Source organism: Pongo pygmaeus, chromosome 18 (assembly GCF_028885625.2).
Source record: "Pongo pygmaeus isolate AG05252 chromosome 18, NHGRI_mPonPyg2-v2.0_pri, whole genome shotgun sequence".
In the NCBI taxonomy this organism is placed as follows: domain Eukaryota; kingdom Metazoa; phylum Chordata; class Mammalia; order Primates; family Hominidae; genus Pongo; species Pongo pygmaeus.
Genome location: NC_072391.2, coordinates 31,766,001 through 31,793,270, shown reverse-complemented (window position 1 = coordinate 31,793,270; position 27,270 = coordinate 31,766,001). Strand labels below are relative to the sequence as shown.

Below are 27,270 nucleotides of genomic sequence, written 5' to 3'. Positions count from 1 at the left end.
GGGAGGGGCCTGGGATTTATTTGACGGGGAGGGAGGAGGAGGAAGTGCAGATGGAGGAGGGAGGGATCATACGAGCCAGGGCCGTAATCCTCACTCCCGCGGCCCCTAGGGGAGGCAAAGGAAACTCTCTGGTCCCAGCAGTAATTAGCCCCCTCCGCCTGCCATTCCAGCACATCTGGAATCTGAATCTCCTCTTCCCAGGGCGCCGAGGGGCTGCACAGCTTGGTTCGCGCCTGCTCGGCCCCCCATTATGCCCCCTGTTCACATCCAGACCTCCCACGGGGCTTCCCTTCCCCTTTTACAGTAGCTCGGGTGGAATGGGCTCTCCCTCCTCCAGGGGAATGGCGAGCTTCCACGATTGTGACAAGTCTCGTGGGTGACGGGCCGGGGTTTGGGGAGGAGAGACAGACCCCTCCTTTTCCATAAACCCTGACCCCTGCCAGCTAACAGGCGGCCTCGGCTCTGATTTTCCCTCCGGAGCGCCCTTTTCAGCACCAGCGGCGCGCGGACAGCTCCCCTCGCCCCGCCGGGGCGGGCCCGGCCCGACGCCGCCCGCGATTGGCTGAGGCCGCTTTCGGTGTTTGCCGGGCTCGCGGGCTCCTGGGCTGCCTAGGGCCAGCGGGAGTCACAGGCCGACCGACCGAGGGACCAGCCGCCCGACGGACTGGACTCGGCACCCTTGCCCGCAGTCCCGGCCGCCTACCCAGCCGTCAGTCCGCGCTCTCCCCGCCCCTCGGGACCCGCCCCTTCTTTCGCATTGCGGGACGGCTGGAGGCTGGCACCGTGGCCCCTGCGCCCCACGTGGCGCCCTTCCGGGCGGGGGTGGGGGGTGGGTAGGCACATCCAGAGACGACTCTCCCCCCTCCCCCGGCCCCCGGCTGATTTGCTGTGCCACTGGGAGGGTTCGGGGGTGGCTGAGCTGAGAGGGCTCCGGGAAGGAGTGACGTCAGGGTGAGTGGGAGCCCAGGAAGGAGCGAGTAGGAGAGAGGGAGCGAGAGCCAGGCAGGACCGCAGGGTCGGGGCTAGTGAGGAGCGAGGGCAAGGAGAGAGCAGTGAGGCCGGAGAGAAAGAAGCTGCCACGGAGGAAGACAGGCTGCGGGTTCCCGGGACTGCAGGTCCAGGCAGGGTAGGAACCGCTGCCCAGGGGAGCTAGGAGGAAGCGGGGAGAGAGAGAGAGCGAAAAGCGGGGGTGGGGAGGAAAGGGGGAGATTGAGGTGGGAGAGAAAAGCAGAGCGAGAGAGAGGAGGCTGCTGGAAGGAGAAAGAAGAGGGTGAGGAGGCGACAGAGGGAGAGGAGGAAGAAGAGGTAGAAGGAGAGAGAAGGGGGAGAGAAAGGAGAGAAGAGGGTTAGAGGTGCATGAAGGAGGGGAGAGGGAGCTTCAGCGTGGAGAGAGGACCGCGGAAGGAGAGAGAGAGAGCCCAGAGTGGAATGTGGCAGGGAAATAGTCCAGCGGGGAGCCAGGGGGCAGCCATGGAAGGGACAGGTGGGGAGCTGGGGGGACAGGGGAACTGGGGTCCGGAGGACGCCCCAGGCCTCTTGGCCAGGGCCTCCCTGATCATGCTCCCGTGGCCACTACCCCTGGCCTCCTCGGCCCTCACCTTGCTCTTCGGGGCCCTCACTTCCCTGTTCCTCTGGTACTGCTACCGCCTGGGCTCCCAAGACACGCAGGCCCTAGGGGCTGGGAGCCGGGCTGGGGGTGTTCGTGGTGGGCCTGTGGGATGCTCGGAGGCCGGCGGGCCAAGCCCAAGGAGTCCTGGGAATCCCGGGGAAGGACCTAGGACGGAAGGCCTAGTGAGTCGGCGGCTTCGGGCCTACGCAAGGCGCTACTCCTGGGCTGGGATGGGTAGAGTGAGGCGGGCAGCTCAGGGTGGCCCAGGCCCTGGGAGAGGGCCAGGGGTCCTAGGTATTCAGCGCCCAGGCCTGCTTTTCCTACCAGACCTGCCTTCAGCCCCCTTTGTGCCGCGGGACGCCCAGCGGCACGACGTGGAGCTCCTGGAGAGCAGCTTCCCTGCCATTTTGCGGGACTTCGGGGCTGTGAGCTGGGACTTCTCAGGGACTACCCCTCCGCCTCGGGGCTGGTCCCCACCTCTGGCCCCCGGGTGCTACCAGCTCCTGCTGTACCAAGCAGGCCGGTGCCAACCCAGCAACTGCCGCCGGTGCCCGGGGGCCTATCGGGCACTGAGAGGGCTTCGAAGCTTTATGAGTGCCAACACCTTCGGCAATGCCGGCTTTTCCGTTCTCTTGCCTGGGGCCCGGCTCGAGGGCCGCTGTGGGCCCACCAATGCCCGGGTCAGATGCCATCTGGGTAAGTAGCTGCCGCCTACTGACAACCTCCTTGCCTCGATGATTTCCCCCCCAGACCCTTCTCTCCGCCAGAGCCGTCTGCTGTATTGTTCTCATCGTGCCTTTCTTCTTCCACGGCTCCCTGTTGCCACCCACAGCAGCATTTCCTGAGCTTCGGTTATCTGCACCTTCATAAGCTTTGCCGTGGTCATTCCCACCTGTACTGCGTTTCTGCACCTTGGCTCTCCCCCCGACCTTTTGTTCTACATATTTAAAAGAAATATTTATAGCACTATCATCGATATTACTTGCCCTAAATAGTACTCATAAAAAGCCTGGACAACACGGTGAGACCTTGTCTCTACAAATAATAAAACAATTAGCCGGGCGCGGTGGCCCATGCCTATGGTCCCAGCTACTAGAGAGGCTGAGGTGGGAGGTTCACTTGAGCTCAGCAGTTTGAGGCTGCAGTGAGCTGAGATTGTGCTACTGCACTCCAGCCTGGGTGACAAGAAAGTACTCATAAACACAAGCTGAAATTTAAAAAAGAAAGCTTTCAACAGTCTAGAACATTCTAGTTAAGTGCTCTAGTCTCTCCGATCCTGAAGCCTACACACTTTTTTTTTTTTTTTGAGAAGGAGTCTCGCTCTGTCGCCCAGGCTAGAGTGCAGTGGCACGATCTTGGCTCACTGCAAGCTCCACCTCCCGGGTTCATGCCATTCTCCTGCCTCAGCCTCCCGAGTATCTGGGACTACAGGCACCCGCCACTACACCCGGCTAATTTTTTTTTTTTTTTTTTTTTTTTTGTATTTTTAGTAGAGACGTGGTTTCACCATGTTAGCCAGGATGGTCTCCATCTCCTGACCTCGTGATCCATCCGCCTCAGCCTCCCAAAGTGCTGGGATTACAGGCATGAGCCACCGTGCCTAGCCCTACACTTTCTTTTTTAAAAGGGAGCAAGGTTGGTGGGGTGTCAAAGTTACGGTAGCACCAAACTGAGATTTTCTTTCCTTTTTTTTTTTTTTTTTTTTTTTGAGATAGGGTCTTGCTCTGTCACCCAGGCTGGAGTGCAGTGGCACAAACATGGCTCACTACAGCCTTGACCTCCTGAGGTCAAAGGATCCTCTCACCTCAGCCTCCTGAGTAGCTGGGACCACAGGTGCCCACCACCATGCTTGGCTGATTTTTTAAAAATTTGTGTAGGCCGGGCGCGGTGGCTCACGCCTGTAATTCCAGCACTTTGGGAGGCCGAGGCGGGCGGATCACCTGAGGCTGGGAGTTTGAGACCAGCTGACCAACATGGAGAAAACCTGTCTCTACTAAAATTACAGAAAATTAGCTGGGTGTGGTGGTGCATGCCTGTAATCCCAGCTACTCGGGAGGCCGAGGCAGGAGAATCACTTGAACTTGGGAGGCGGAGGTTGCAGTGAGCCGAGATCACAACATTGCACTCCAGCCTGGGCAACAAGAGCGAAACTTCATCTCAAAAACAAGAAAAAAAAATTGTGTAAAGACAGGCTGGACCCGAACTCCTGGAGTCAAGTGATCCTCCTGCCTTGGCCTCCCAAAGTGCTAAGATTACAGGCATGAGCCACTGCACCTGGCACTTTTTGATGTCTTAAAGACTGGAAGAAAATGGAAAAGGAAATAATTTTCTGTTATTCCATGCCGTGACCTTGTTTTGCCCCCAGTCATCTCTTGTGCTGCCAGCTGGATGTGTCCTACACGTCAGGGCACACTAGCCTCAGGATCAGTTCCCGATCCTTCCTCTCTTCCCTCTCTCTGTGCTCTAAATCATGAAACCCTTCTGGCCAATCCTGACAGATGCCACATGTGCTGTTCTTTTCAACCTAGAATCCCCTTCCCCCGTACCCTGGAAAACTCCTACTCAGCCTTCAGTACTCAAGTTTTCAAGTGCCACACTTCCTCTGGGATGGCTTCCTGTTCCCCCATCAGTTGAGTTGGCTGCTCACTTTCCTCACAGCACTCAGCCATGTGGTCCTTGGGCCAGGATCGTCTTTAATCTTATACCTCTCAGTGAGACAGCGCCTATCACACAGTAAGCTCTTGAGTCAAACTGTCAGAAAGCCCAGGAGGAAAAGCCATTTCCTCCAGGAAGACTTCTCTTTTCTCTAAAATGAGAGGTTGCTGCCAGGTGCCATGGTTCATCCCTGAAATACCAGCACTTTGGGAGGCCAAAGCAGGAGGATTGCTTGAGGCCAGGAGTTCAAGACCAGCGCTGTCTGTATAAGAATAAAATAAAATAAAATAAAATAATGGGTCTGGCCAGGTGCAGTGGCTCACACCTGTAATCCCAGCATTTTGGGAGGCTGAGGTAGGCAGATCACTTGAGCTCAGGGGTTCGAGACCAGCCTGGCCAACATGGCGAAACCCCATCTCTACTAAAAATACAAAAATTAGCCAGGCGTGGTGGCGGGCAGCTGTAATCCTAGCTTCTCGGGAGGCTGAGGCAGGAGAATTGCTTGAACCTGGGAGGCGGAGGTTGCAGTGAGCCAAGATCATGCCACTGCACTCCAACCTGGCAACAGAGCAAGACGACATCTCCAAAAAAAAAAAAAAAAAAAAAAAAAAAATTAACCCTGCATTGTGGTACATGCCTGTAATCCCAGCAGCTACTCAGGAGGCTGAGACACGAGAATCACTTGAACCTGGGAGGCAGAGTGAGCTGAGATCACACCACTCCACTCCAGCCTGGGTGACAGTGAGACTTCGTCTCAAAAAAAAAAAAAGATGGGTCACACTATCCACAGCAGCGTTTCCCTAATCTCCTAGCACTTCCCTCCACCAGGACTGTATTGTAATTATACTGTAGCCACTTTCTGGAAAGAAAGGAGGACGACCACAAAACCTGGCATTTAAGACACTTAGAGCTAGCTGCAAATTGACTGGCCAGGATGGGCCCCTGGGATGGAGGCAGGAGTGCTGGATGCCCGCGTCTCTTCTTACAGGCCTAAAGATCCCTCCTGGCTGTGAGCTGGTGGTCGGCGGTGAGCCCCAGTGCTGGGCTGAGGGGCACTGTCTACTGGTGGACGACTCTTTTCTACACACAGTGGCTCACAATGGTAACGGGGTGCCCATTTTGCAGGGGGGTGAGGGACTCAGGAGCAAAGGAGCGTTGACTAGAGGGCAGCAGAATCAGGCCTAACGGACTTCCTGTCCTACCACCACCATCTTCCAGCTGCATGACCTTGAACAAGCCACATAACTTCTCCAATGCCCTAGGACCGCCACCTTCTTCATCAAGTGACTGCAAGGATTAAATGAGATAATATTACGTGCACAGAAAAGCGGTTACCAGCACGGGACTCTGGGTTCCTGTCCTACCTCTTGCACTTGGGCAAAGGACTTAAACCTCCTTATGCCTCTGTTGCTTTGTATAAAATAGGGATAATTATGGTAATACCACAGTTTGTTTTGATGATTAAGAGTTGATACATATCGGCCGGGCACGGTGGCTCACGCCTGTAATCCCAGCACTTTGGGAGGCTGAGGTGGGCGGATCACCTGAGGCCAGGAGCTCGAGACCAGCCTGGCCAACACGGTGAAACCCCGTCTCTACTAAAAATACAAATAAATTACCCGGGTGTGGTGGTGAGCACCTGAAATCCCAGCTACTAGGGAGACTGAGGCAGGAGAATTGCTTGAACCTGGGAGGCCGAGGTTGCAGTGAGCCGAAATTGCGCCACTGCACTCCAGCCTGGTGACAGAGCAAGACTCCATCTCAAAAAAAAAAAAAAAAAAAAAAATTTGATACATTTAAAGGGTTAGAACAAGGCCTGCCACTTATTTACTGTTTGATTTTATGGTGTTTGGTGAGTGCTCTGGTGTGCAAGTACCTAACGTCAGCGGCTCTGCTGTTCCTGTCCCATGTGCCCTAGGCTCCCCCGAAGATGGGCCTCGAGTGGTCTTCATCGTGGACCTCTGGCACCCCAACGTGGCAGGGGCTGAGCGCCAGGCCCTCGACTTTGTCTTCGCACCAGACCCTTGAAGGAAGGTGCTCCCTTCACACACCCAGGCTGGAGAGACACTGCGCTCAGGGACGGCTTGATGGTAGCCAGGACCTCCTCTCTACTGCGGGGGGTGGGCGGGGGCGGAGGATGGGAACTGGCTAGTGAGCACTGAAATATAAATTCTGAATCCTCTCCTAACTCCTGACTACTTCCTTCCCAGGGAGAGGCTGGGGCAGGGCCTTATGTCTTCTCCTGGTACAACCAAACAGGTACCTCCTCTTTTTTTTTTTTTTTTTTTGTAGAGTCAGGGTCTTGCTTTGTTGCCCAGGCTGGTCTTGAACTCCTGGGCTCAAGTGATCCTTCTGCCTCAACCTCCTGAGTAGTTGGGATTACATGTGTGAGCCACCACGCCCGGCTAGATACCTCCTAACACAGGCATCTCCCCGTCCCTCTCCCCAGGAGCCAGCACCAGTTTCTCAACTTATTTCAATAATTTAATAGAAAATTAAAATAATAAATAATATGAAACAGACTGAGAACGCTGAGCTGGGCAGGCCCAGGCCAGTCTAGTACAAAGTTAAGGAGGTAGGGAGGATGGTGGGGAGGAGGGGGCGGACTACCCTGCATGACGCGGGAGGCGGCTCAGACTGTGGTGATGTTAGGAAGGGCCGCACACTTTGGCATGGACGATGCACTAAAAAAAGAGAAAGGGAATTCTAAATCCCTCTTAACCAGCTGGAGAGGGAAGGACACAGGGCCAGGGTGGGGACAAGTGTTGGCTTCGGAAGGCTCTGAGCGGTGGGGCTGGAATGTACCATGTTGTTAGCAATGGGGTTGGGATGGGTGGAGAAGAGCCAAAGTGAGCTGTGCCATGCAATGAAGGGACAGATGAAGACCCTCGACTTGGCCAGCAGAGCCGGGGCAAAAGTCTGGGAAGGGGAGGGAAAGAGAGAGGGACTGGGACCCAAGGCAAGAGGAAGGCAGGGGGAGGGTCAGAGGTCAGTCCTTGAAGACAATTTGTTGGCCATGAGGACGCTCGTCGTGGGTGATGTGGCGCCGGACATGGATCCTGCGGACACGGTGCTCTCGGTTCTCTTCATCCTCCCCTCGGCCAGCCCCACCAGCTCCAGCTGCTCCCGCTGTGGCCTCCAGGAGGGCTGGGTCTGGGCCCCGGGGAGTCTCATAGATGAGGATGTTCAGGGTCTCCTCAAAGATCCGGGCCTCTGGAAATTCCACCTGCAAAAGGCCAGCCGGCCCCAGCTCCTTCCTTCTGGTGCAGTCACACAGGGCCATCCCCCTGCCTAGGGCCCCTGCACCGACACACCTCCTAGCCCTGCAGTCAGGTCCTTGGGCCTGGCCTGGCCTCTCTGCCACTCTTTTACTCAGCAAAGTCATACTTCAAGGCTCAGCTCTGAAGTCAGGCAGGCAGAATTATTTGTTTTCTCTCCTTCATCTCCTTCCCTGCCTAGTCTCTTGGTATATTTTTTCATTTGACAAATACTGAGTGAGTGCACTGCACCAGAGATTGTTCTAGGCACCGCAAAAATAGCAGTGAACAAAACAAGGGTCCTGTCCTCAGGAGGTTACATTCTAGTGGGAGGACTCAGTCATACACTTAAGAAAATATAAACTAGCCTGGCGCAGTGACTCACGCCTGTAATCCCAGCACTTTGGGAGGCCAACGTGGGAGGACAGCTTGAGGCCAGGAGTTTGAGTCTAGTCTGGGCAACATGGTGTAACCCCATCTGTACCAAAAATACAAAAAATCAGCTAGGTGTGGTGGCCCACACCTGTGTTCCCAGCTACTCGGGAGACTGAGGTGGGAGGATCACCTGAGCATGGGAGGTGGAGGTTGCAGTGAGCCGAGATTGTACCACTGCACTCCAACCTGGGTGACAGTGAGACCCCATCTCAAAAAAATAAATAAATAAATAAAATAAAATATAAATGCAGTCAAATGATGATGTTTAGGAAAAGATATAAGCTGGGTGTAGTGTCTCCTGACTGTAATCCCAGCACATTGGGAGGCTAAGGCAGGAGCATCGTTAGAACCCAGGAGTTCAAGTTCAAAGCCAGCCTGGGCAATGTAGCAAGACCTCATCTATTAAAAAAAAAAAAAAAAAGAGAGAGAGAGAGAGATACATCAGGAAAAGAGATACATCAGGAAAAGGGGATGTGATAGCCAGAGCTAGGAGTGTTACAACTTTAAGAGGGACTCCAGGGAAGGCCTCGCTGAGAAGGTGATATTTGACCAAAGGAGTGGGGGAGCGGACAAGGCACACAGAGCAGAAAGAGCAGCCTGGGGAGGGCCAGGGCCAGCGTGAGAGCTGTGGGTCAGGAGTGCACCCAGTGTCTTACTGGAAGATCAAAAGGGAGGCCAATGCAATTGAGGCAGAGATGAGAGGGAGTGAAATGGGATGAAGTCAAAGAGGTGACTGGGGTGTTCCCTTGTGTGGCCTTGGAAGCATCTAACACAGCTCTTAGCAAACTGTTTTTTTTATTTTTTATTTTTATTTTTATTTTTATTTTTTATTTTTTCCTGAGACAGAGTCTTGCTCTGTCACCCAGGCTGGAGCGCAATGGCGCAATCTCAGCTCACTGCAACCTCCGCTTCCTAAGTTCAAGCGATTTTCCTGCTTCAGCCTCCCGGAGTAGCTGGGATTACAGGCATGTGCCACTATGCCCGGCTAATTTTTGGATTTTTAGTAGAGACAGGGTTTCACCATGTTGTACAGGCTGGTCTTGAACTCCTGACCTCGCGATCTGCCCACCTCAGCCTCCCAAAGTGCTGGGATTACAGGTGTAAGCCACCATGCCCGGCCTTTTTTTTTTTTTTTTTTTTTTTTTAATTGTTTGTTTGTTTCTAAGACAAGATCTCACTCTGTTGCCTAGGCTGGAGTGCAGTGGTGTGATCTTGTATCCCTGCAGCCTCGACCTCCTGGGCTCAAGTGATCCTCCCACCTCAGCTTCCTGAGTACCTGGGTGTACCACTATGTCCAGTTAATTTTTTTTATTTTTTGTAGAGATGGGGTCTTGCTGTGTTGCCCAGGCTGGCCTCAAACTCCTGGCCTTAATGGTCCCCTGCCTCAGCCTCCTAAAGTGTTGGGATTACAGGTGTGAGCCATGCACTCTAATTACTGGTTTATCTTCCTATCTTCCCAATTACAGAGGATGTTTCTTGGAAGCTGGGTCACTGATTCATTCATTCATTCAATAAATGTTTCCTAGCTTCCACTGTGTGAAAAGGGCCCGGCTAATGGGAGATAGGAAAGAAAAAGACATGGCCTTGCCCTCAAGGAACTAACACCTCGCTGCTGATGCAAATCCCCTCCCCTCCACCACACATGATAAAACACTGTCTTTAGCTATGAAGGGAGTGTGACCAACTTTGGGGTTGCTGGATTGAAAGTCCATGAGTGAAGGTGACCCAAAGAAAGTGATGCTTAGCTTGAGTCTTAAGATTAAGTACAAGTTCATTAGGCAGATAGAAGGAAAGAATTCCAAGAGGCAACAGTGTGTGCAGAGGTAAGAGGTATGAAATAGCACTGAGTGCTTAGAGACTTGCGATGACTGTGGTGTACCTGAGGCATGTGGCTCATAGTAAGCTTGGAAGGGACCAGATGAGGAAGGGCTTGTATTTTGCTCAGCACTTCATTCCCCTTGACTTCCAGCCCAGTACAGTACTTAGCACAGAGCAGGGGCTTGGGGAATATCTTGATGATTGCCACATTAATGACTCAGGATCTACAAACTCAGAGGATGTTCTAAGAGACATCTGATCCTGAGGTTTTAAGAATCTATTTTTGGCAATGGGCCTTTCTGAGTTTCCCTTTTTTTTTTTTTTTTTTTTTTAATTAGAGTTGGGGCTCACTCTGTCTCCTAGGATGGAGTGCAGTGGCATGATCATAGCTCCCTGCTGCCTCAAATTCCCGGGCTAGGGTGGGCCCGGTGGCTCACACCTATAATCCAAGCACTTTGGGAGGCCGAGGAGGGCGGATCACTTGAGGTCAGGGGTTCAATACCAGCCTGACCAACATGGTGAAGTCTCTACTAAAGAGACTTCTCTACTACATTTAGTCACTACTAAAAATACAAAAATTAGCCGGGCATGGAGGCGGGCGCCTGTAGTCCCAGCTACTTGGGAGGCTGAGGCAGGAGAATCACTTGAATCTGGGAGGTGGAGGTTAAGTGAGCTATCACGCCATTGCACTGCAGCTTGGGCAACAGAGTGAGACTCTGTCGAAAAAAAAAAAAAAAGGCTGGGGGCAGTGGCTCATGCTTGTAATCCCAGCACTTTGGGAGGCTGAGGCGGGTGGATCACGAGGTCAAGAGATTGAGACCATCCTGGCCAACATGGTGAAACCCCGTTTCTACTAAAAATACAAAAATTAGCTAGGCGTGGTGGCACGTGCCTGTAGTCCTAGCTACTGGGGAGGCTGAGGCAGGAGAATAGCTTGAACCTGGGAGGTGGAGGTTGCAGTGAGCGGAGATTGTGCCACTGCACTTCAGCCTGGTGACACAGCGAGACTCCATCTCAAATAATAATAATAATAATAATAATAATAATAATAATAAATAAATAAATTACTGGGCTCAAGCAATCCTCCTGCCTTATCCTCCTGAGTAGCTGGGATTACAGGTGCATGCCATCATGCCACCAAGCCACCACATCTGGCTAAATTTTTTGACTTCTTACAGAGATCAGATCCCACTATGCTGCCCAGGCTGGTCTCGAACTCCTGGGCTTAAGTGATCCTCCTGCCTTGGCCTCCCAGAGTCCTGGGGTTACAGGCATAAGCCACTATGCCTCGCCCCTTCTGAGTTTCTAATGGCAACTATGGACCTCCTATACAGAAAAATGCATACACCCCCATTTCAGGAGTTGCAAACAGCCTTGAAACCCATCCAACAGGCCTAGGCTAAGCACCCTGCTCTAACCCATGACCCCCATTTCACAGAGAAACAGAGACCCACAGGGATAGGGTGGCTTGCCCACTGTTGTACACCCCAGACCCCAGGATCTGGCTCCTGCCTCCTGGTGGTGGGCTCCTTCCCCTGCCAACCTGCTTTTGTCCAGGGTCCTGGTCCTGGCCACCCCCAGCCCCCCATGTGGGCTCTGGAGCCCCTCTGACCTTGGTCTGCTTCTTCTCCGTAGCATAGACAATGGAGGTGCAGCACACCTCGGCGATTTTGCGGCCCTGCCCGTAGAAAGACCAGCAACAGATCTCGTCCCCCAGGACATCCTTGAGGAAGAGTAGCCGCCCGTGGAAGCGCAGGGCCAGCTTGTCGAACAGCTCGATGTTCTTAAGTAGGTTGTCATCTGAAGTGCTGGGGACCAGGGGACCAGGAGGCCTCAGCGCAGTTGGCACCCCTCCCTCTGTACCCCCAGAACACGGTCCTGGATGCATTCCCAGTCCTCGCTCCTGCCCAGGGCTTTGGTGCTTAACAGGGAGCCTCCTCCACCCCTGGGGCCAGGCTAAACGGGCCTCAGAAGGGAAGCCACATGCGCTGAGCAAATCCCAGCACAGCACCTCCTGTGAGGGACCTGGAGCCAGGCCACCTCCCCGGGAGTCCTGGCGTCCCCATTTTTTAACTGGGTGACACTAGGCAAGTTACTTCACCTCTTGGTGTCTCGACCTCCTCATCTGTAAAATGGAGCTCACGACAGTACTGACCTCAAGGGGGAGGACTCTGCCAGTTCCTAGAGAGAGAGCACTTGGGACAGGCTCGCCATTATCACTTCGTCCTCACCCAAACCCATTTACTGATGACTGAGCCGGAGCTGAGAAGCAGAAAGGACCTGCCCAGAGTGCCAGGGGTAAGAGGCAAAGCTGAATCTGCGAGCAGGCACAGATGTTCTTGTAGGCCCCCGTGTGGCGGTGGCCCTCGCCTTGGGCAGGAGCAGGGCTGTGCTGCATCCCAGGGTCCCGCCCAGTGCCCCGCACCCCGGCGGTCACCTGGTGTAGGAGTACTTGTTGTTACTGCGGTTGTGCAGGAGCTTCACCACGGGCTGGCGGGGGAGAGAGGATGGACGAGAGGGGTGAGGCTGCAGGGAGAGGCCCCCCCAGTGAGCCTCCACCCTGCAGGGCTTGGGGGCCTCACCTTGGAGGTGCTGGCCAGGAGCTGCTGCTCCTCCCGGGGAGATGTCACCGTGGGGATGAGGCACAGCGGGGACAGCGTCTCCCTTTTTTGCTGGGGAAGAAGCGGAAGGTGGTTAACAGCACAACCAAAGGCCACGTACTCCCCCACTTAAAAGCCTTCAAAAGCTGGTTGTGAACAACTCCAGACTCCTCAGTGGTCCGCAGGGCTCTGCAGGCTCCAAGCTCCGCCGACCTCTCTGCCACTCTCCCTTTGCTTGCTGGGCCTTGGTCCCACGGATACCTTGCTGCTTCACATATCCAGCTCGTGCCCGCCCCGGCCACTGACTGTGCCCCTGCCCGAGATGCTTCTTTGCTCAGCTGTCAGCGTGGCGGGTCCGTCATGCCATTCAGATCGCAGCTCACACAGTGCCTCCTCAGAGCCAGCCCTCCCCAGCCCCCCTGGCTAAAACAGCCTCCTCTACATCCTGCCTTTCGTGTTATCAGTTTTTTTTTTTTTTTTTTTTTGAGACAGAGTTTCGCTCTTGTTGCCCAGGCTGGAGTGCAATGGCGCCATCTCGGCTCACTGCAACCTCCGCCTCCTGGATTAAAGCAATTCTCCTGCCTCAGCCTCCTGAGTAGCTGGGATTACAGGCATGTGCCACCACGCCCATCTAATTTTGTATTTTTAGTAGAGACGGGGTTTCTCCATGTTGGTCAGGCTGATCTCGAACTCCCGAACTCAGGTGATCAGCCCGCCTCAGCCACCCAGTGCTGGGATTACAGGCGTGAGCCACCACACCGGGCCTATCAGTTCATTTTCTACACAGCAGTTAGTGCCTGACTTTTTCTAACTTTTTGTATTTGTTTATGATCTGTCTCTTCCCACCTAGGAATAACTACCTAGTATACAGCTGATGCTCTGTATTTGTTGAATGAATGAACATATTTGTTGAGTGAATGAACTTCATTGGGTGGGATGACGTTGGAGAAAGAAATCAGAAGCAAACTCATGGGCTTCTTTCTCTTCTGTCTTCTAGAATCTTCATGCCAAAATCCCTCTCACTTCTCCCAACCTTGAAAACTCAATGCGCAATTCTAATACAAATTCCAGATTTGTTTTTTGCAGAAACTCATAAGAGTCTCTAAAATTAACAGAAGAATAAAAGTCTACAATTACTTAGGCCATTTTTTTTTTTTTTTTTTTTTTTTTTTGAGACAGGGTCTTGCTGTCATCCAGGCTGAGTGCAGTGGCGTGATCACAGCTTACAGCAGCCTTGATCTCCTGGGCTCAAGCCATCCTCCCAAACTTAGGTCAGTTTTTAAAAAGAAGAGCAAAGATGAAAGGCCGACCCTGCCAGATATTAAGATAGGCTGCAAAGCCACAACAGTGAGAACGGTATCAGTTTGGGCACAGAAACAAAAATACCTGAGAAACACAACAGAGCGATCAGAAACAGACCACTGTGTATATGAGAACTGGTATTTTTAAAAAGACACCACAAATGTGTGAGGGGAATTACAGAGTATGAATTCGTCATCTATCACTGTGTAACAAACTGCCCCCAATTTAGGAGCTTAAATTAACAATATTTATTACTTCTGTTTCTGAGGGTCAGGAACTCAGTAGTGGCTCAGCTGGGTGGCTCTGGCATGGTGTCTCTTCTGAGGCTGTGGCCAAGATGTCAGTGGGGCTGTGGGCATCTAAAGGCATGACTGCCCCTAGAGGATCCGCACTCTGAGAAAGCTTGTTCATGTGGCTGGCAAGTTCGCACTAGCTGCTGGCAGGAAACAACAAATCCCTGCCATGTAGATCTCTCCACAGGGTTGTTTGAGTATCCTCGCAGCATGGCAACTGGCTTCTCCAGAGCAAATAATTCCAGAGAGGGCAAGGTGGAAGCCTCATTGTCTTTTTTATTTTTGAGATGGAGTCTCACTGTGTCACCCAGGCTGGAGTGCAGTGGCATGATATTGGCTCACTGCAACCTCCGCCTCGCAGGTTCAAGCGATTTTCCTGCCTCAACCACCCAAGTAGCTGGGATTACCGAGCTGTGCCATCACGCCCAGCTAATTTTTGTATTTTTAGTAGAGACAGGGTTTCACCATGTCGGCCAGGCTGGTCTCAAACTCCCGACCTCAGGTGATCCACTCGCCTCAGCCTCCCAAAGTGCTGGGATTACAGACGTGAGCCACAGCGCCGGGCCCCTCCATTGTCTTTTATGACCTAGGTCTGTTGGTCCTATCCAGTGAGGAAGATGACACACAGGAACGAGCACCAGGGGACGAGAATCATCAGGCTGCCTTGGTGGCTGGCTCCACAGGCCACTGCTGGCCCTCAGTGATTTCCCCCTCCCACATGCCAAATATACTCACCACCTCCCAGGATCCCCCATCACCCCATTACAGCATCAGCTCAAAGTACAGAATCTCATCATCTCAATCAGGTCCAGGTGGGGATGTGGCTCTAGCATGCAATTCCTTAACTATGGCTCCTTAAGTGCATTTCTTTTTTTTTTTTTTTTTTGAAATGGAGTCTTGCTCTGTCTCCCAAGCTGGAGTGCAGTGGCACCATCTCACCTCACTGAAAACTCTGCCTCCCAGGTTCAAGTGATTCTCCTGCCTCAGCATCCCAGGTAGCTGGGACTACGGGAATGCACCACCACCCCAGCTAATTTTCCTTAGTAGAGACGGGATTTCACCATGTTGGCCAGGCTGGTCTTGAACTCCTGACCTCAACTGATCCACCTGCCTTGGCCTCCCAAAGTATTGGGATTACAGGCGTGAGCCACCACATCCAGCCCTTAAGTGCATTTCGTATCTGCAGACCTGTGAGCTAAAGAGACAGGTCATCTCCACACTCCCAGTGTGCAGTGGTAGAGGCAGGCACAGGATAACCAGCAAGGACACTCTTGCTCAAAGGCAGGGGAAGCCGGGCGTGGTAGTGTGTGCCTGTCATCCCAGCTACTCAGGAGGCCAAGGTGGGAGGATTACTTGAGCCCAGGAGTTCGAGACCAGCCTGGGCAACATAGCAAGACTGTCTCAAAAAAAAAAAAAAAAAAAAAGGGGGGCAGGGGACAGGAGGCACATATAAGTCACACATATAAGTCACTGGTGTGTGGAAATTCTGTAATCCAGTTGGAGAAATGCTAGGAACTCTTTGATGCCTACTCTTGTTCATGAATGATTCTCCACGGCTCTCCCTGAGTCGTCCCACCTCTTCCATGAAAGATGTTTGCAGCTCGACAGTTTCATCTGCCTGCTTCCTGCTTGTAGAAGTTTGGGTGTGCAAAGCCGTCTTGTCCTTTTGCACTGGATCTGTCCCTTTCAGTCCAAGCTGGCAGTGTCTCTGCCAATATAATTCTCTTCATAACTTATTGGGTATCTTGCATGTCTTAGGGTTCACTACATTAGAAAAAAGCCACACCTAGAAATCTCTGCAAGTGACCAGGCACAGTGGCTCACACCTGTAATCCCAGCACTTTGGGAGGCCGAAACGGGTGGATCACCTGAGGTCAGGAGTTCGAGACTAGCCCGACCAACATGGTGAAACCCCATCTCTACTAAAAATACAAAAATTAGCTGGGCGTGGTAGTGGGCACCTGTAATCCCAGCTACTCGGGAGGCTGAGACAGGAGAATCGCTTGAACCCAGGAGGAGGAGGTTGCAGTGAGCTATCTCAAAAAAAAAAAAAAAAGAAAAAGAAAAAAGAAAATCTCTGCAAGATAAGCCCTTCTCTACTTTGGGCTTGCGCTGAGATGCTGAGAGACAATACCTTTAACCTTCTCAGAAGCGTGATTATTGTTTGATTCGACTGGAAGTCCCCTCTGAAGCATCTTGTTGGTATTTCTGAGGTCTTAACAAAGGACTGTTTCATCACATCCTCAGCTTGACCTTTAGACCACATTTCCCTGTATTTAATGCCTTGTATTTAATCTTTGCATGGAAGCCATTTGTTAATTTTAACATCACTTGTTATCTGGAAAGGCTGGGAATTTTCAAACCCAACAATTTCAGGCTCCTTTTCATTTAAGTGGTTTTTTCTTTAACTTACTCTCTCCTCTTCAACTTTACTATAAGCAGCAAGAAGCCAGGTGGCACCTTCAACATTCTGTCTGGAAAGCTCCTTAGCTAGACCATCAGTTCCTTAGGTATATTTCCTACCCTCCACACTAATGCAGGAGACAGTGTTGCTAAACTTTCTGCCACTACACAAGGATCTCCTTTCCATCAGTTCCCAATAGCGTTTTCCTAACTGTTCTTTAAGCCCTTATTGCAGCTGTCTTAAAGGTCACTGGACTCTTATTAACAGACTTTCTTACCTTTTTTCTTTTAATTTTTTAGAGACAAGGTCTCACTATATTGCCCAGGCTGGTCTCGAACTCCTGAACTCAAGTGATCCTCCCACCTCAGCCTCCAAAAGTTATGGTATTACAAGCGTGAGCCACTGTGCCCAGCCAATACTTTTTAACACTCCTTAAGCTTTTACTAACAATCTCCTCAAAGTCCTTCCAGCTTCTTCCCACTTCTCAGTTGTAAAGTTACTTCTACATTTGAGGTTTCTGTTATGGCAGACCCCCATTCCAGAAACCAAAGTCTGTTCTCTGTTACTGGGTAACAAATTACTACAAATTCAGCAGCTTTAAACAATAGTCCAGGTGTGGTGGCTCATGCCTGTAATCTCAGCATTTTGGGAGGCCAAGGCTGGAGGACTGCTTTAGGTCAGGAGTTCGAGACCAGCCTGGCCGACAGAGCAAGACTCTGTCTCTATTTAAAAATAAACAAATAAAAATAAACATTATCTCACATAGTTTCTGTGGGTCAGGAATTTGGGATGGGCTTAGCTGGGTGGCCCTGGCCCAGAGTCTGTTATGAAGCTGCAGTCTGGATTTTGGCTAGGGCTGCAGTCATCGGAAGGTTTGCCTGGGCCTAGAAGCTCTGGTTCTGAGACAGGTCACCAGTATGGCGGGGAGTCTGTGCTTGCTGTCGGCAGGGGCTTCAGTTGCTCACCAAGTGGACCTATGCCTAGGGATGCCTGAGTGTCCTCACACAGCATTCACATAGAGTGAGTGATCCCAGAGAGAGGCAGAAGCTGTGATGTCTTTTATGACCTAGCTTCAAAGTCACATGCTGTCATTTCTGCAACGTCCTATTGGTCATACACAAGGGTCTCCTTGGTGAGGAACTGAAAAGGTCTGCCCTATTTGGTGTGGGAGGGGACTAAACAAGAGCCTGGAAACCAGGAGGCAACAACCCCTGGTGGCTGTCTTGGGTGCTGGCTACCTCTGGACTGTTTAATACCTGACACTGGGAAAACTACCTCACCCTATGGAAGACAAAAATGAGCTAAATCCCTTCACAATCATATTTACAAAAGTGAGTTCCATTTAGATTAAAATACCCATATATGAAAAATATCCATATTTAAAACTATAGGCCAGGTATGGTGGCTCACGCCTGTAATCCCAGCACTTTGGGAGGCCGAAGTGGGCAGATCGCTTGAGCTCAGGAGTTTGAGACCAGCCTGACCAACACGGCAAAACCCCCTTTCTACAAAAAATACAAAAATTAGCCGGGTGTGGTGGCTCATGCTTGTAATCCCAGCACTTTGGGAGACCAAGGCGGGCAGATCATGAGGTCAGGAGTTCGAGACCAGTCTGGCCAACATGGTGAAACCCCATCTCTGCTAAAATACAAAAATCAGCCAGGCATGGTGGTGCACGCCTGTAATCCCAGCTACTCAGGAGGCTGGGGCAGGAGAATTGCTTGAACCCGGGAGGCATGAACTGAGATCATGCCATTGCACTCCAGTCTGGGCAATAGAGTGAGACTCCGTTTAGCAAAAAAAAAAAAAAGAAAAAAAAAATCAGCCAGGTGTCATGGTACACGCCTGTAATCGCAGCTACTCGGGAGGCTGAGACATGAAAATCGTTTGAACCTGGGAGGTGGAGGTTGCAGTGAGCCGAGATGACACCATTGAACTCTAACCTGGGGGACAGATCAAGACTCTGCCTCAAAAAATAAAAATAAAACTACAAAGCTCACAGGAAACAGAAAATCAGAAAAACATTTTTAAACAAGAAGGATACAGCATTAGGCAAAAAATGGTGAGGAATTGGACTACATCAAAATCAAGAATTTTTCAAGTTGACAGTGGAAAGCATGACTTTACAAATAATCTCATGTAAAAATGTTGAAGAGAAAAGACTTATAGGTATTCTGTGGCACAAATGTAATTACTGGTTCAGGTAAGGATTATCAATTTGTGTGTCACTGATAGGTAACTGCCTTAATACAGTGGCCAAATAATACCATATGCATTATTTTATAGTTAGCAACAAGGAAATGTAATGATGATAGAGAAATCAAACCACCATCCCCTAGATCCAGGGGCCAATTATGAACGTCATTAATGACAAGTCATATTAACAATATTACGGGTTGCTTGATGTGGCCCAACGTGAAATACATACATAATATTACCTAAAATGTATTCTAAACAAAATGTTTAGTATCAGTCATTTTATTTTATTTATTTTATTATTTATTCATTTATTTTGAGACAGAGTCTTGCTCTGTTGACCAGGCTGGAGTGCAGTGGTGCAACCTTGACTCACTGCAACCTCTGCCTCCCAGGTTCAAATAATTCTTCTGCCTCAGCCTCCTGAGTAACTGGGACTACAGGCACCCACCACCACTCCCAGCTAATTTTTGTAATTTTTATTTATTTATTTTTTTTATTTTTTTGAGACGGAGTCTCACATTGTCGCCCAGGCTGGAGTGCAGTGGCGCGATCTCGGCTCACTGCAACCTCCGCCTCCCAGGTTCAAGCGATTCTCCTGCCTCAGCCTCCTGAGTAGCTGGAATTACAGATGCCCACCACCAGGCCTGGCTAATTTTTTTGTATTTTTAGTAGAGACAGGGTTTCACCATGTTGGCCAGGCTGGTCTTGAACTCCTGACCTTGTGATCCACCTGCCTCAGCCTCCCAAAGTGCTGGGATTACAGGCATGAGCCACCGCACCCGGCATAATTTTTGTATTTTTAATAGAGATGGGGTTTCACCATGCTAACCAGGCTGGTCTCAAACTCCTGACCTCAAGTGATCCACCTGCCTTGGCCTCCCAAAGTGCTGGGATTATAGGCATGAGCCACCGTGCCCACCCAATATCAGTCATTTAAAATCTACAGTCTGGTTTACAGGAAATTAAGGATAAGGCTGGGTAATAAACCAAATGATACCGGGAGTAAACAACCAGGCAAAGTGGGAAAGCGGTTCGTTGTGCAGGACAACTGGCAGTCTCTTTAACAAGCCAGCATCGTGAGGAAAAAGGGACCCCTTGGATTGTAATAAAGTAATGCTTATGGTATTATTTGGCCACTGTATTAAGGCAGTTACCTATCAATGAGAATCCTTACCTGAACCAGTAATTACATTCGTGCCATAGAATACCTATAACTCTTATCATCTCTTCAACATTATTACATGAGACTATTTGTAAAGTCATGCTTTCCATTGTCAACTTGCAGATAACCAGACGCAACGTGAAGATCTAGACTGGACCCTGGTTTGATGAACCAGCTGTAAAAACACATTTCTGGAACAACCGCAGAAACCGGAGTATGCCCTGGACTGGATATTAAATAAAAATTTATTGACATGTAAAGATGGCAATTATTAACAACAACAAAAAACAGATTATAAAACATTTCATACAACACGATTGTATTTTGGCAAGCAAACACACACACGCACACACATACTCTCACACAGGAAACGACCTGGAAGAATATTTGGTGCTTTTATTTTTTAGATTATTTGTGTTTCTGAAATTTCTACAATTAATAAATACTGCTTTAAAATAATAAATGGTTATTTGTAATTTTAAAAAATCAAGGATTTCCATTCAATGCTAGATGCCACAAGCAGGTGACATTCTAAGAAAAAATATTGGAGATATCTACATTGACTAGAAATTTTTATCTAGAACAGACTTTTTCAACCGAAGTTCCTCATCTGAATCTCAAAAACCAGCAAATATGGCCAGGCACGGTGGCTCACACCTGAATCCCAGCACTTTGGGAGGCCAAGGCAGGCAGATCACTTGAGGTCAGGAGTTCGAGACCAGCCTGGCCAACATGGCGAAACTCCATCTCTACCAAAAATATGATAAAATTAGCCAGGCATTGTGGTGCACACATGTAGTCCCAGCTACTCGGGAAGTTGAGGCAGGAGAATCACTTGAACCCCAGAGAGGGAGGTTGCAGTGAGGCAAGATCGCGCCACTGCACTCCACCCTGGGCGACAGAGCAAGACTCCACCTCAAAAAAAGAAAAACAAAAACAAAAAAAACAGCAAATAATTTGAGTGTTTTCTGAATTTTGCTGAGAACAGTAGGTAAATAGTCCCATGCTACAGGCTTACAGGTTAATTTGTTATGTATAATCCATGCCCTAGGGCATGTATAAGACATACCCATATGTAGTAGGGCTTAATTATCCCTAGGAACTAAACTAAAATATGCAAGCATCTCCTGCTAAGCAACATGAAAAAGAAAAAAGCAGAAAATCTGGTAAAGAACATGAATAAGCAATTCACAGGAAGGGAAACAAAAAAACACTAGTGAGTATATGAAAAGATGCTGAACCTCATTAGTAATCAGAGGCATGCAAATGAAAATGAGATCACGCTACACTCATTGGATTGGCAAAATTAGAAAGCTGGATGATGCCATGTTTTGATGAGGACATGCAGAAATGGGATCTCTTATGCACTGCTCATTATGAGGATAAAGTACTATAACCATTCGGGAGAGCAATTAGATGATATTTACTAAAACGCCGTTTGCAGGTGTCCTGTTATCCAGCAATTCTACTCCCAGCTACAATCACAGGAGACTGGCACAGAATCAGAAGGGAGCATGTACCAGGATGCTCATGGTGACACGGTTTGTAGGGGCAGGAACTGAAAGGCAATCTAGGTCTCCAACCTCAGGGGAATGTATGAACAAAATATGGTGAATGAACACCACAGATTTTTCTGCAGCTGTTAGAAGCAAAGAACTAGATGTACTTGGAGCAGCATGAATAGATCTTGAAAAAAAGTGCTGAATTAAAAAAACACAATGCAACAGAAACTGATTCACAGCTTCAATGCCATTTATGGACATTTAAAATGCACACATATGCAGAACAATGCTTTAGCTTTTCGAGCATATGTATCAAAACATTAAAATTGGATGGGTGCCCCTGGGGAAAAGGAAAGTAGGCAGGGGATTGGGAATGAAGGGAAAGAAATAAAATTAAAAGACAAAAGGTTTGCATAGACCAATATTGATGAAGTGCCACACACTGAGGAGTGTGCTGAGCTGTGTGAGGTGCGCAGGGAACCTGGAAAGGAGAGAGCAGGAGTACAGAAAACTACTGCCCTTGGGAGGCTGAAGGTCAGATAGTCCGGTAGCCTGGGGTCAAATCTGAGCTCTGCTGCTTCCCAGCTCTTTCACCTTGGACGCGTCATCCAAGCTCCCTCGCGTTTCTTTTTATGTCAAACAAGGGTACAAGATGTATACACAAGCAGATAGCAGAATTGCTCCTGACACACAGTGGGTACATGATAACATTAGTAAATTTAAAACTACAGGCTGGGTACGGTGGCTCACGCCTGTAATCCCAGCACTTTGGGGGGCCAAGGCGGATGGATCACGTGAGGTCAGGAGTTCGAGACCAGCCTGGCAAACATGGTGAAACCCCGTCTCTACTAAAAATACAAAAAAGTAGCAAAGCGTGGTGGCAGGCGCCTGAAATTCTAGCTACTTGGGAGGCTGAGGCAGGAGAATTGCTTGAACCTGGGAGGCAGAGGTTGCGGTGAGCCAAGATCACACCATTGCATTCCAGCCTGGGCGACAGAGAGACTCTCTCAAAACAAAACAAAAATGCTACAGAGCAGGAATGCACTTCCAAGATCTAGTACAATGAATGTTTCTCAAATGCAAGTGGTAATTTATTAATGGGTCATGAAATAAGTAATGGGTCCCAAACAGCATTAAAAAGGAAGATTATCAGAGTACATTTCACTAAAACTATCTTTTTATAGAACTGTCATTTCAGTTACATATAATGAGTACTAAAATGCATTTTTTCCATATGGCAGGCAATCAAAAAGTTTGAAAAATATGGATATTGTCCAAAGGAGTTCTACACCTTTGGGTTTCAAGAACCAGTAAGTATTCCCTGAGACAAAAGTTGTTCAGGGAGGCCACCTTTTAATCTATAAAGGGCATTCGAAAAGAAACTTTTATAAGCTTCTCTTACTATTGTAACATAAAAGAAAGGACATTTTTAACATTGTAAAAATATAACAGAATAACAGGCTTTATGTAAAACTAACTACTTTGTACTTATTTTTCTCCCTTCCCTATCTTTCAGAACCCAAGGACAGAATCCCAGAGGTAGGAATGGACTCACTGAAGGTGACTGAGTCAGCTGTGACAGAGGTGACACAGAACGCTTATGTCCTGGCTTCACTTTCCAAGCTCTGCTCCTCAGAACCCTAAGGGGTCCACAGAAGTGGAGCCCAGCAGGTGGGGTCTCTAGAATCCCCAACCCTGTTTTACTGGGAGTGGCCCTGCTTCTGTGAGATTTCATTTGAATAAAGAATTTCACTGTTTAAAAAAAAAAAAAAATTAGAAAAAGCCCCTGGGGGGCGGAAGCCATGGGAGAATGCTGCCTCCCAGGATAGGGCCAGACCGCAGAGGTTATTATATTTCAGTTTAAATTTAGATGTTTTTCCCTAGTGACATGAGGGAGCTATTTAGGATTTCTGAGCAAGAGAGAGAATAGATCGGGGTTGTGTTGAAAGATAATTACTCAGGTGCGAGTGTAACAGCTGGACTGGCTGCATAGGAACAGTGGGAAGCAGAGAGCAGCTATTTAACCATTGCAAAGGTCCTGGCATGAGGCTGGGGTGGGGGTGCTGCCTGAGGCAGCAGGGATGCAGAAGATGGCACCTCAAATTCTCTGTGGTTATGGCCAGCCAAAGCCAGGCTCTCCAAGCCATACCCCATATCTCCTTTTTTCTGCCCTAATACCTGCTTGGGCAGCTCTCCCAGGAACATAGGCATGGGGACTCGGAAGGCCCTCACCTGCAGCGCCAGCTGGCAGTCCTCAATCAGGCCCTGCACCAGGTAGTAGCGTGCTTCGCCCAGCAGCTCCCCCAGTTCTCTGGTACTCTCCGGCAGTGGCACAGACCCATCCCTCAGGTAATTGAGGATTGTACCAAAGTGACGGCCGCTCCGGTCAATCAGCACCCAACCTAGTGGGGAGGGGAGAGGCAGAGGGAAAGATGGCTTTGCTGCGGGACCTGAAGCTATTAAATTAAAAAAAAAAAATTTGTAGAGATGGAGTCTCACTATGTTGCCCAGGCTGGTCTTGAACTCCTGGGCTCAAGTAATCCTCCCATCTCGGCCTCCCAAGTACTTGGATTATAGGTGTGAGCCACCAAACCTGGCCTAAATTATAAGAAAAAAGGATTCTAGCCAGTCGCGGTGGCTCATGCCTGTAATCCCAGCACTTTAGGAGGCTGAGGCAGGCAGATCACCTGAGGTCAGGAGTTTGAGACTAGCCTGACCAACACAGAGAAACCCCATCTCTACTAAAAACACAAAATTAGCTGGGCTTGGTGGCGCATGCCAGCTACTTGGGAGGGCGAGGCAGGAGAATCGCTTGAACCCGGGAGATGGAGTTTGCAGTGAGCCAAGATCGTGCCATTGCACTCCAGCCTGGGTAATAAGAGGGAAACTCCGTCTCAAAACAAAAAAACAAAAAAAGAAAAGTAAAGAAAAGAAGGCCGGGCATGGAGACTGACGCCTGTAATCCCAGCACTTTGGGAGGCCAAGGTGGGCGGATCACCTGAGGTCAGGAGTTCGAAACCAGCCTGACCAACATGGAGAAACCCTGTCTTTACTCAAATCACAAAATTAGCCAGGCGTGGTGGCGCTTGCCTGTAATCCCAGCTACTCAGGAGGCTGAAGCAGGAGAATTGCTTGAACCTGGGAGGTGGAGGTTGCGGTGAGCCGAGATCATGCCATTGCACTCCAGCCTAGGCAACAAGAGTGAAACTCCATCTCAAAAAAAAAAGAAAAGAAAAGAAAAAGGATTCCAAAGCCACAAAAAATCTAAATACTGATCTGTCTCAAACCTGTGCCACAGCCAAGAAATCTCTTTAAAACATCTCCAGTGAGTTCTCCCTTAAGTTTTTATACATATTCAACCAGAGAATTAATTCATCCATATCTGGTCTACAGTCAGAAGGCTCTCACCATGAGAAAGTTCTTGCAGAATTACCTTATCAATAAACTGCTAACCCCTGAAGTTAATTCTCACCATCCTAGTTAATTAAAATGTCTACCTCACCCCATCCAGTTCACTGCCATTTTAACTTTTATATTCTTCATAGAACTTACTATCAAAAAAAGAAAAAAGAAAGAACTTACTACTATCTGCAATTGCATATGCATATACATTTTGTTTACTTGCTTATAGGTCTTCTGATCTCCCACTTCCCTAAAAAAAGGGAATTTCCATAATTTTCTCAGGTTCATTTACCTATCTCCAGCACAAACTGATATTTTACAAATACTTATTGGACAAATGAATTCTTCCCTTTTTTTTTTTTGAGACAGAGTCTCTCTCTCTCTGTCGCCCAGGCTGGAGCGCAGTGGCGCCGTCTCGGCTAACTGCAACCTCCGCCTCCCAGGTTCAAGCGATTCTCCTGTCTCAGCCTCCCGAGTAGCTGGGCTACAGGCGCACACCACCACGCCCGGCTAATTTTTGTATTTTTAGTAGAGACAGGGTTTCGCCATATTGGTCAGGCTGGTCTCGAACTCCTGACCTCAGGTGATCCACCGCCTCGGCCTCCCAAAGTGCTGGGATTAAAGGCGTGAGCCACCGCACCTGGCTGAATTCTTCACCTTTGATACTTGAAGGCAGATCTCCGCCTCCCAAATTTTTATTCTCCTGCTCTCACAGTCCTCGTTAACCCGTCAAGACTCTCCCACTCCCAAACTCCAAAACTCCAAAGTCTCACTTGGGCACGAAGGGTCCAAACTTGAATGCAACACTCCAAGAAGGTAAGGTTCACCTGCCAAGGAGACCTGTCCACCCTCCACTCTGGTGTCCCTGGCAAACCCAAAGCAGCCTCCTTCTGCAATGTGTATACACAGGTGGATTCCTAGAGTGTACAGGGACCTGTGTCAGGGGAACACAGAGGCAGACAGGATCTCCCAGCTCTCCTGGCTGGCTGTTAGCAGTTCTGAAGCAGAGAGGGAAACAAAAGGCTGGGCAGTCGGAAGAAACTGAGGAAGGCTGCCAGGAGTAGTACTGCAGGCAGCAGGGCTGGTTCCCAAGTCTTGAGCTGAGGGGTGAAGGGTGAGAGAGGTGGTCATGAGGATTATGAACTGACACGTTCAATCACTTACCACAGCGCCTGGCAGAGTTAGGGGTTCCGTAAGTGTTGGTTATTGCTGGGGGTAAAGGATTGGGGGAGGAGAAGAGAAATTATGAATGAGAAAGGGGAGGAGATGGGATGTGGGGGCTGGAGGGAGCTGAGAATGAGTTGACTGGACAGTAGCGGGCAGAGAGAAGGGGCATGAGGAGCCCAGGTGGTGAGAGACTGCGGGGAACGGGAGTTGGGGTTCTGGGGATGGGGGCACGGTAGGGGCGCCGCTCGTACCTCCGGCATCGGTCAGCACCTCCACGCGGCCGCTGAACATGGCCTTGAGCATGGTGTCCTGTCCCGTGAGGGTGCGCAGCGTGGTGTAGTGCAACGAGCCGCCCACGTTCAGCTTCACGTATTTGCTGTTCGGGATCAGCGGCTTGAGACCGTAGGCGGCGGGGCCAGGCTCGAGACCCGAGGGCTTGGGGGCTTCCAGGGACGGGGCCGCGGCGGCCGCCGGGCCCGAGGCCTCCGCTGACATGCCGGGTAGCAGCGGCGGACAGCGATCCCAGGCTCTCTCCACGCCCTGCGGCCTGCTCCCGAAGACCCTCGGCCGGCCCCCAGTCCTCGGGCCAGACCGCTCGGCGCACACGCCCACTCACCGCAGCTACTCGGCGAGACCGGCCCTCAGCCCCATCTCGCTCGCACCACCCGGAAGCCGGCGTCGGCCAGCTGCGCAGGCGCGGCCCCGCCCCTGAATGGGGGGGCGGGGCTGCGAGTATGGAGCACGCGCAGTGAGCTTGCTGTGGGGAACCGGTGAAGGTTTGGCGTGTGGCTTGAGGGTTCCCCGGGCGGGTGGACGTGCGCTCCCCTCTAGTCTCGAGTCCCCAAGACCAGATCGAGGATGCGGCCGACCCCCTGCCCGATGTGGAAAGCGAAGTCTGCGCCTCGTGATTGGGTCTCTGCTGTCAGAGAGCTTCACGAGCTTGAGGAGAAACAGACAGAGAGGTCTGGGCATTGGGCAGTTTCCCGCCTCCCAGCCCCGCGCACTGAAGAGACCGTGACGAGAACTGCGAACAAAGCGCGGAGGGAAGCTCTTAAAGGAGGCCAAAGCGGCCGGGCGCTGTGGCTCACACCTGTAACCTCAGCCTGTAAGCCTAGCTTACTCGGGAGGCCGAGGCAGAAGGAGCGCTTGAAGCCAGGAGTTGGAAGCTGCAGTAATCCGTGATCGGACCACTGCACTCCAGCTTGGGCAACATAACGTCCTTTTAAAAAAAAACAAAACAGAGGCCAAAAGGGGTAGCAGTGGTGCCCGGGCACCAAGGATGGAAGGCCTCTCTGAGGAGGTGATGCCTAGCTGAAGCTGGGAAGCGGATGTGAGGGAAGAGTTCCAGGCAGAGGGAAGGCAAATGCAAAGATCCTCAGGCAGGAACACTGAACTGTTCTCTGTATTTGAGGAGCAGAGGGCTTGTGAGTGGTGGCCGCAGCAGCTGAGCAAAGGTCTTAGAATC

The 27,270-nt window shown here is 50.4% G+C and overlaps 2 protein-coding genes across 5 annotated transcripts; one reads left to right on the top strand and one right to left on the bottom strand.

Moving 5' to 3' along the window:
- Nucleotides 1-751: 751 nt before the first annotated feature.
- Nucleotides 752-20,185, top strand: ASPHD1 (aspartate beta-hydroxylase domain containing 1). 3 transcript variants are annotated; one of them, XR_008494678.2, is made up of 4 exons: nucleotides 752-2,305; nucleotides 5,253-5,366; nucleotides 6,183-6,354; nucleotides 19,858-20,185. XR_008494678.2 is itself a non-coding variant. In XM_054454543.2 (3 exons), exons 1-3 carry the CDS (start codon nucleotides 1,357-1,359, stop codon nucleotides 6,290-6,292), a joined length of 1,173 nt encoding a protein of 390 aa, XP_054310518.1. In that variant the 5' UTR covers nucleotides 752-1,356; the 3' UTR covers nucleotides 6,293-6,452. The 3 variants fall into 3 exon arrangements, 1 of the variants encoding a protein (XP_054310518.1); XR_008494679.2 differs by lacking the exon at nucleotides 19,858-20,185 and adding an exon at nucleotides 6,557-6,686 and having other exon boundaries at nucleotides 898-2,305; XM_054454543.2 differs by lacking the exon at nucleotides 19,858-20,185 and having other exon boundaries at nucleotides 6,183-6,452.
- On the bottom strand, nucleotides 6,727-26,800 carry KCTD13 (potassium channel tetramerization domain containing 13). 2 transcript variants are annotated; one of them, XM_054454544.2, is made up of 6 exons: nucleotides 26,057-26,800; nucleotides 23,469-23,638; nucleotides 12,357-12,446; nucleotides 12,212-12,264; nucleotides 11,387-11,582; nucleotides 6,727-7,490 (listed from the first exon to the last, which is right to left on the bottom strand). In XM_054454544.2, exons 1-6 carry the CDS (start codon nucleotides 26,298-26,300, stop codon nucleotides 7,254-7,256), a joined length of 990 nt encoding a protein of 329 aa, XP_054310519.1. In that variant the 5' UTR covers nucleotides 26,301-26,800; the 3' UTR covers nucleotides 6,727-7,253. The 2 variants fall into 2 exon arrangements, with proteins under 2 accessions (XP_054310519.1, XP_054310520.1); XM_054454545.2 differs by lacking the exons at nucleotides 6,727-7,490; nucleotides 11,387-11,582; nucleotides 12,212-12,264; nucleotides 12,357-12,446 and adding an exon at nucleotides 19,962-22,240 and having other exon boundaries at nucleotides 26,057-26,477.
- Between the last annotated feature and the right edge of the window lie 470 nt (nucleotides 26,801-27,270).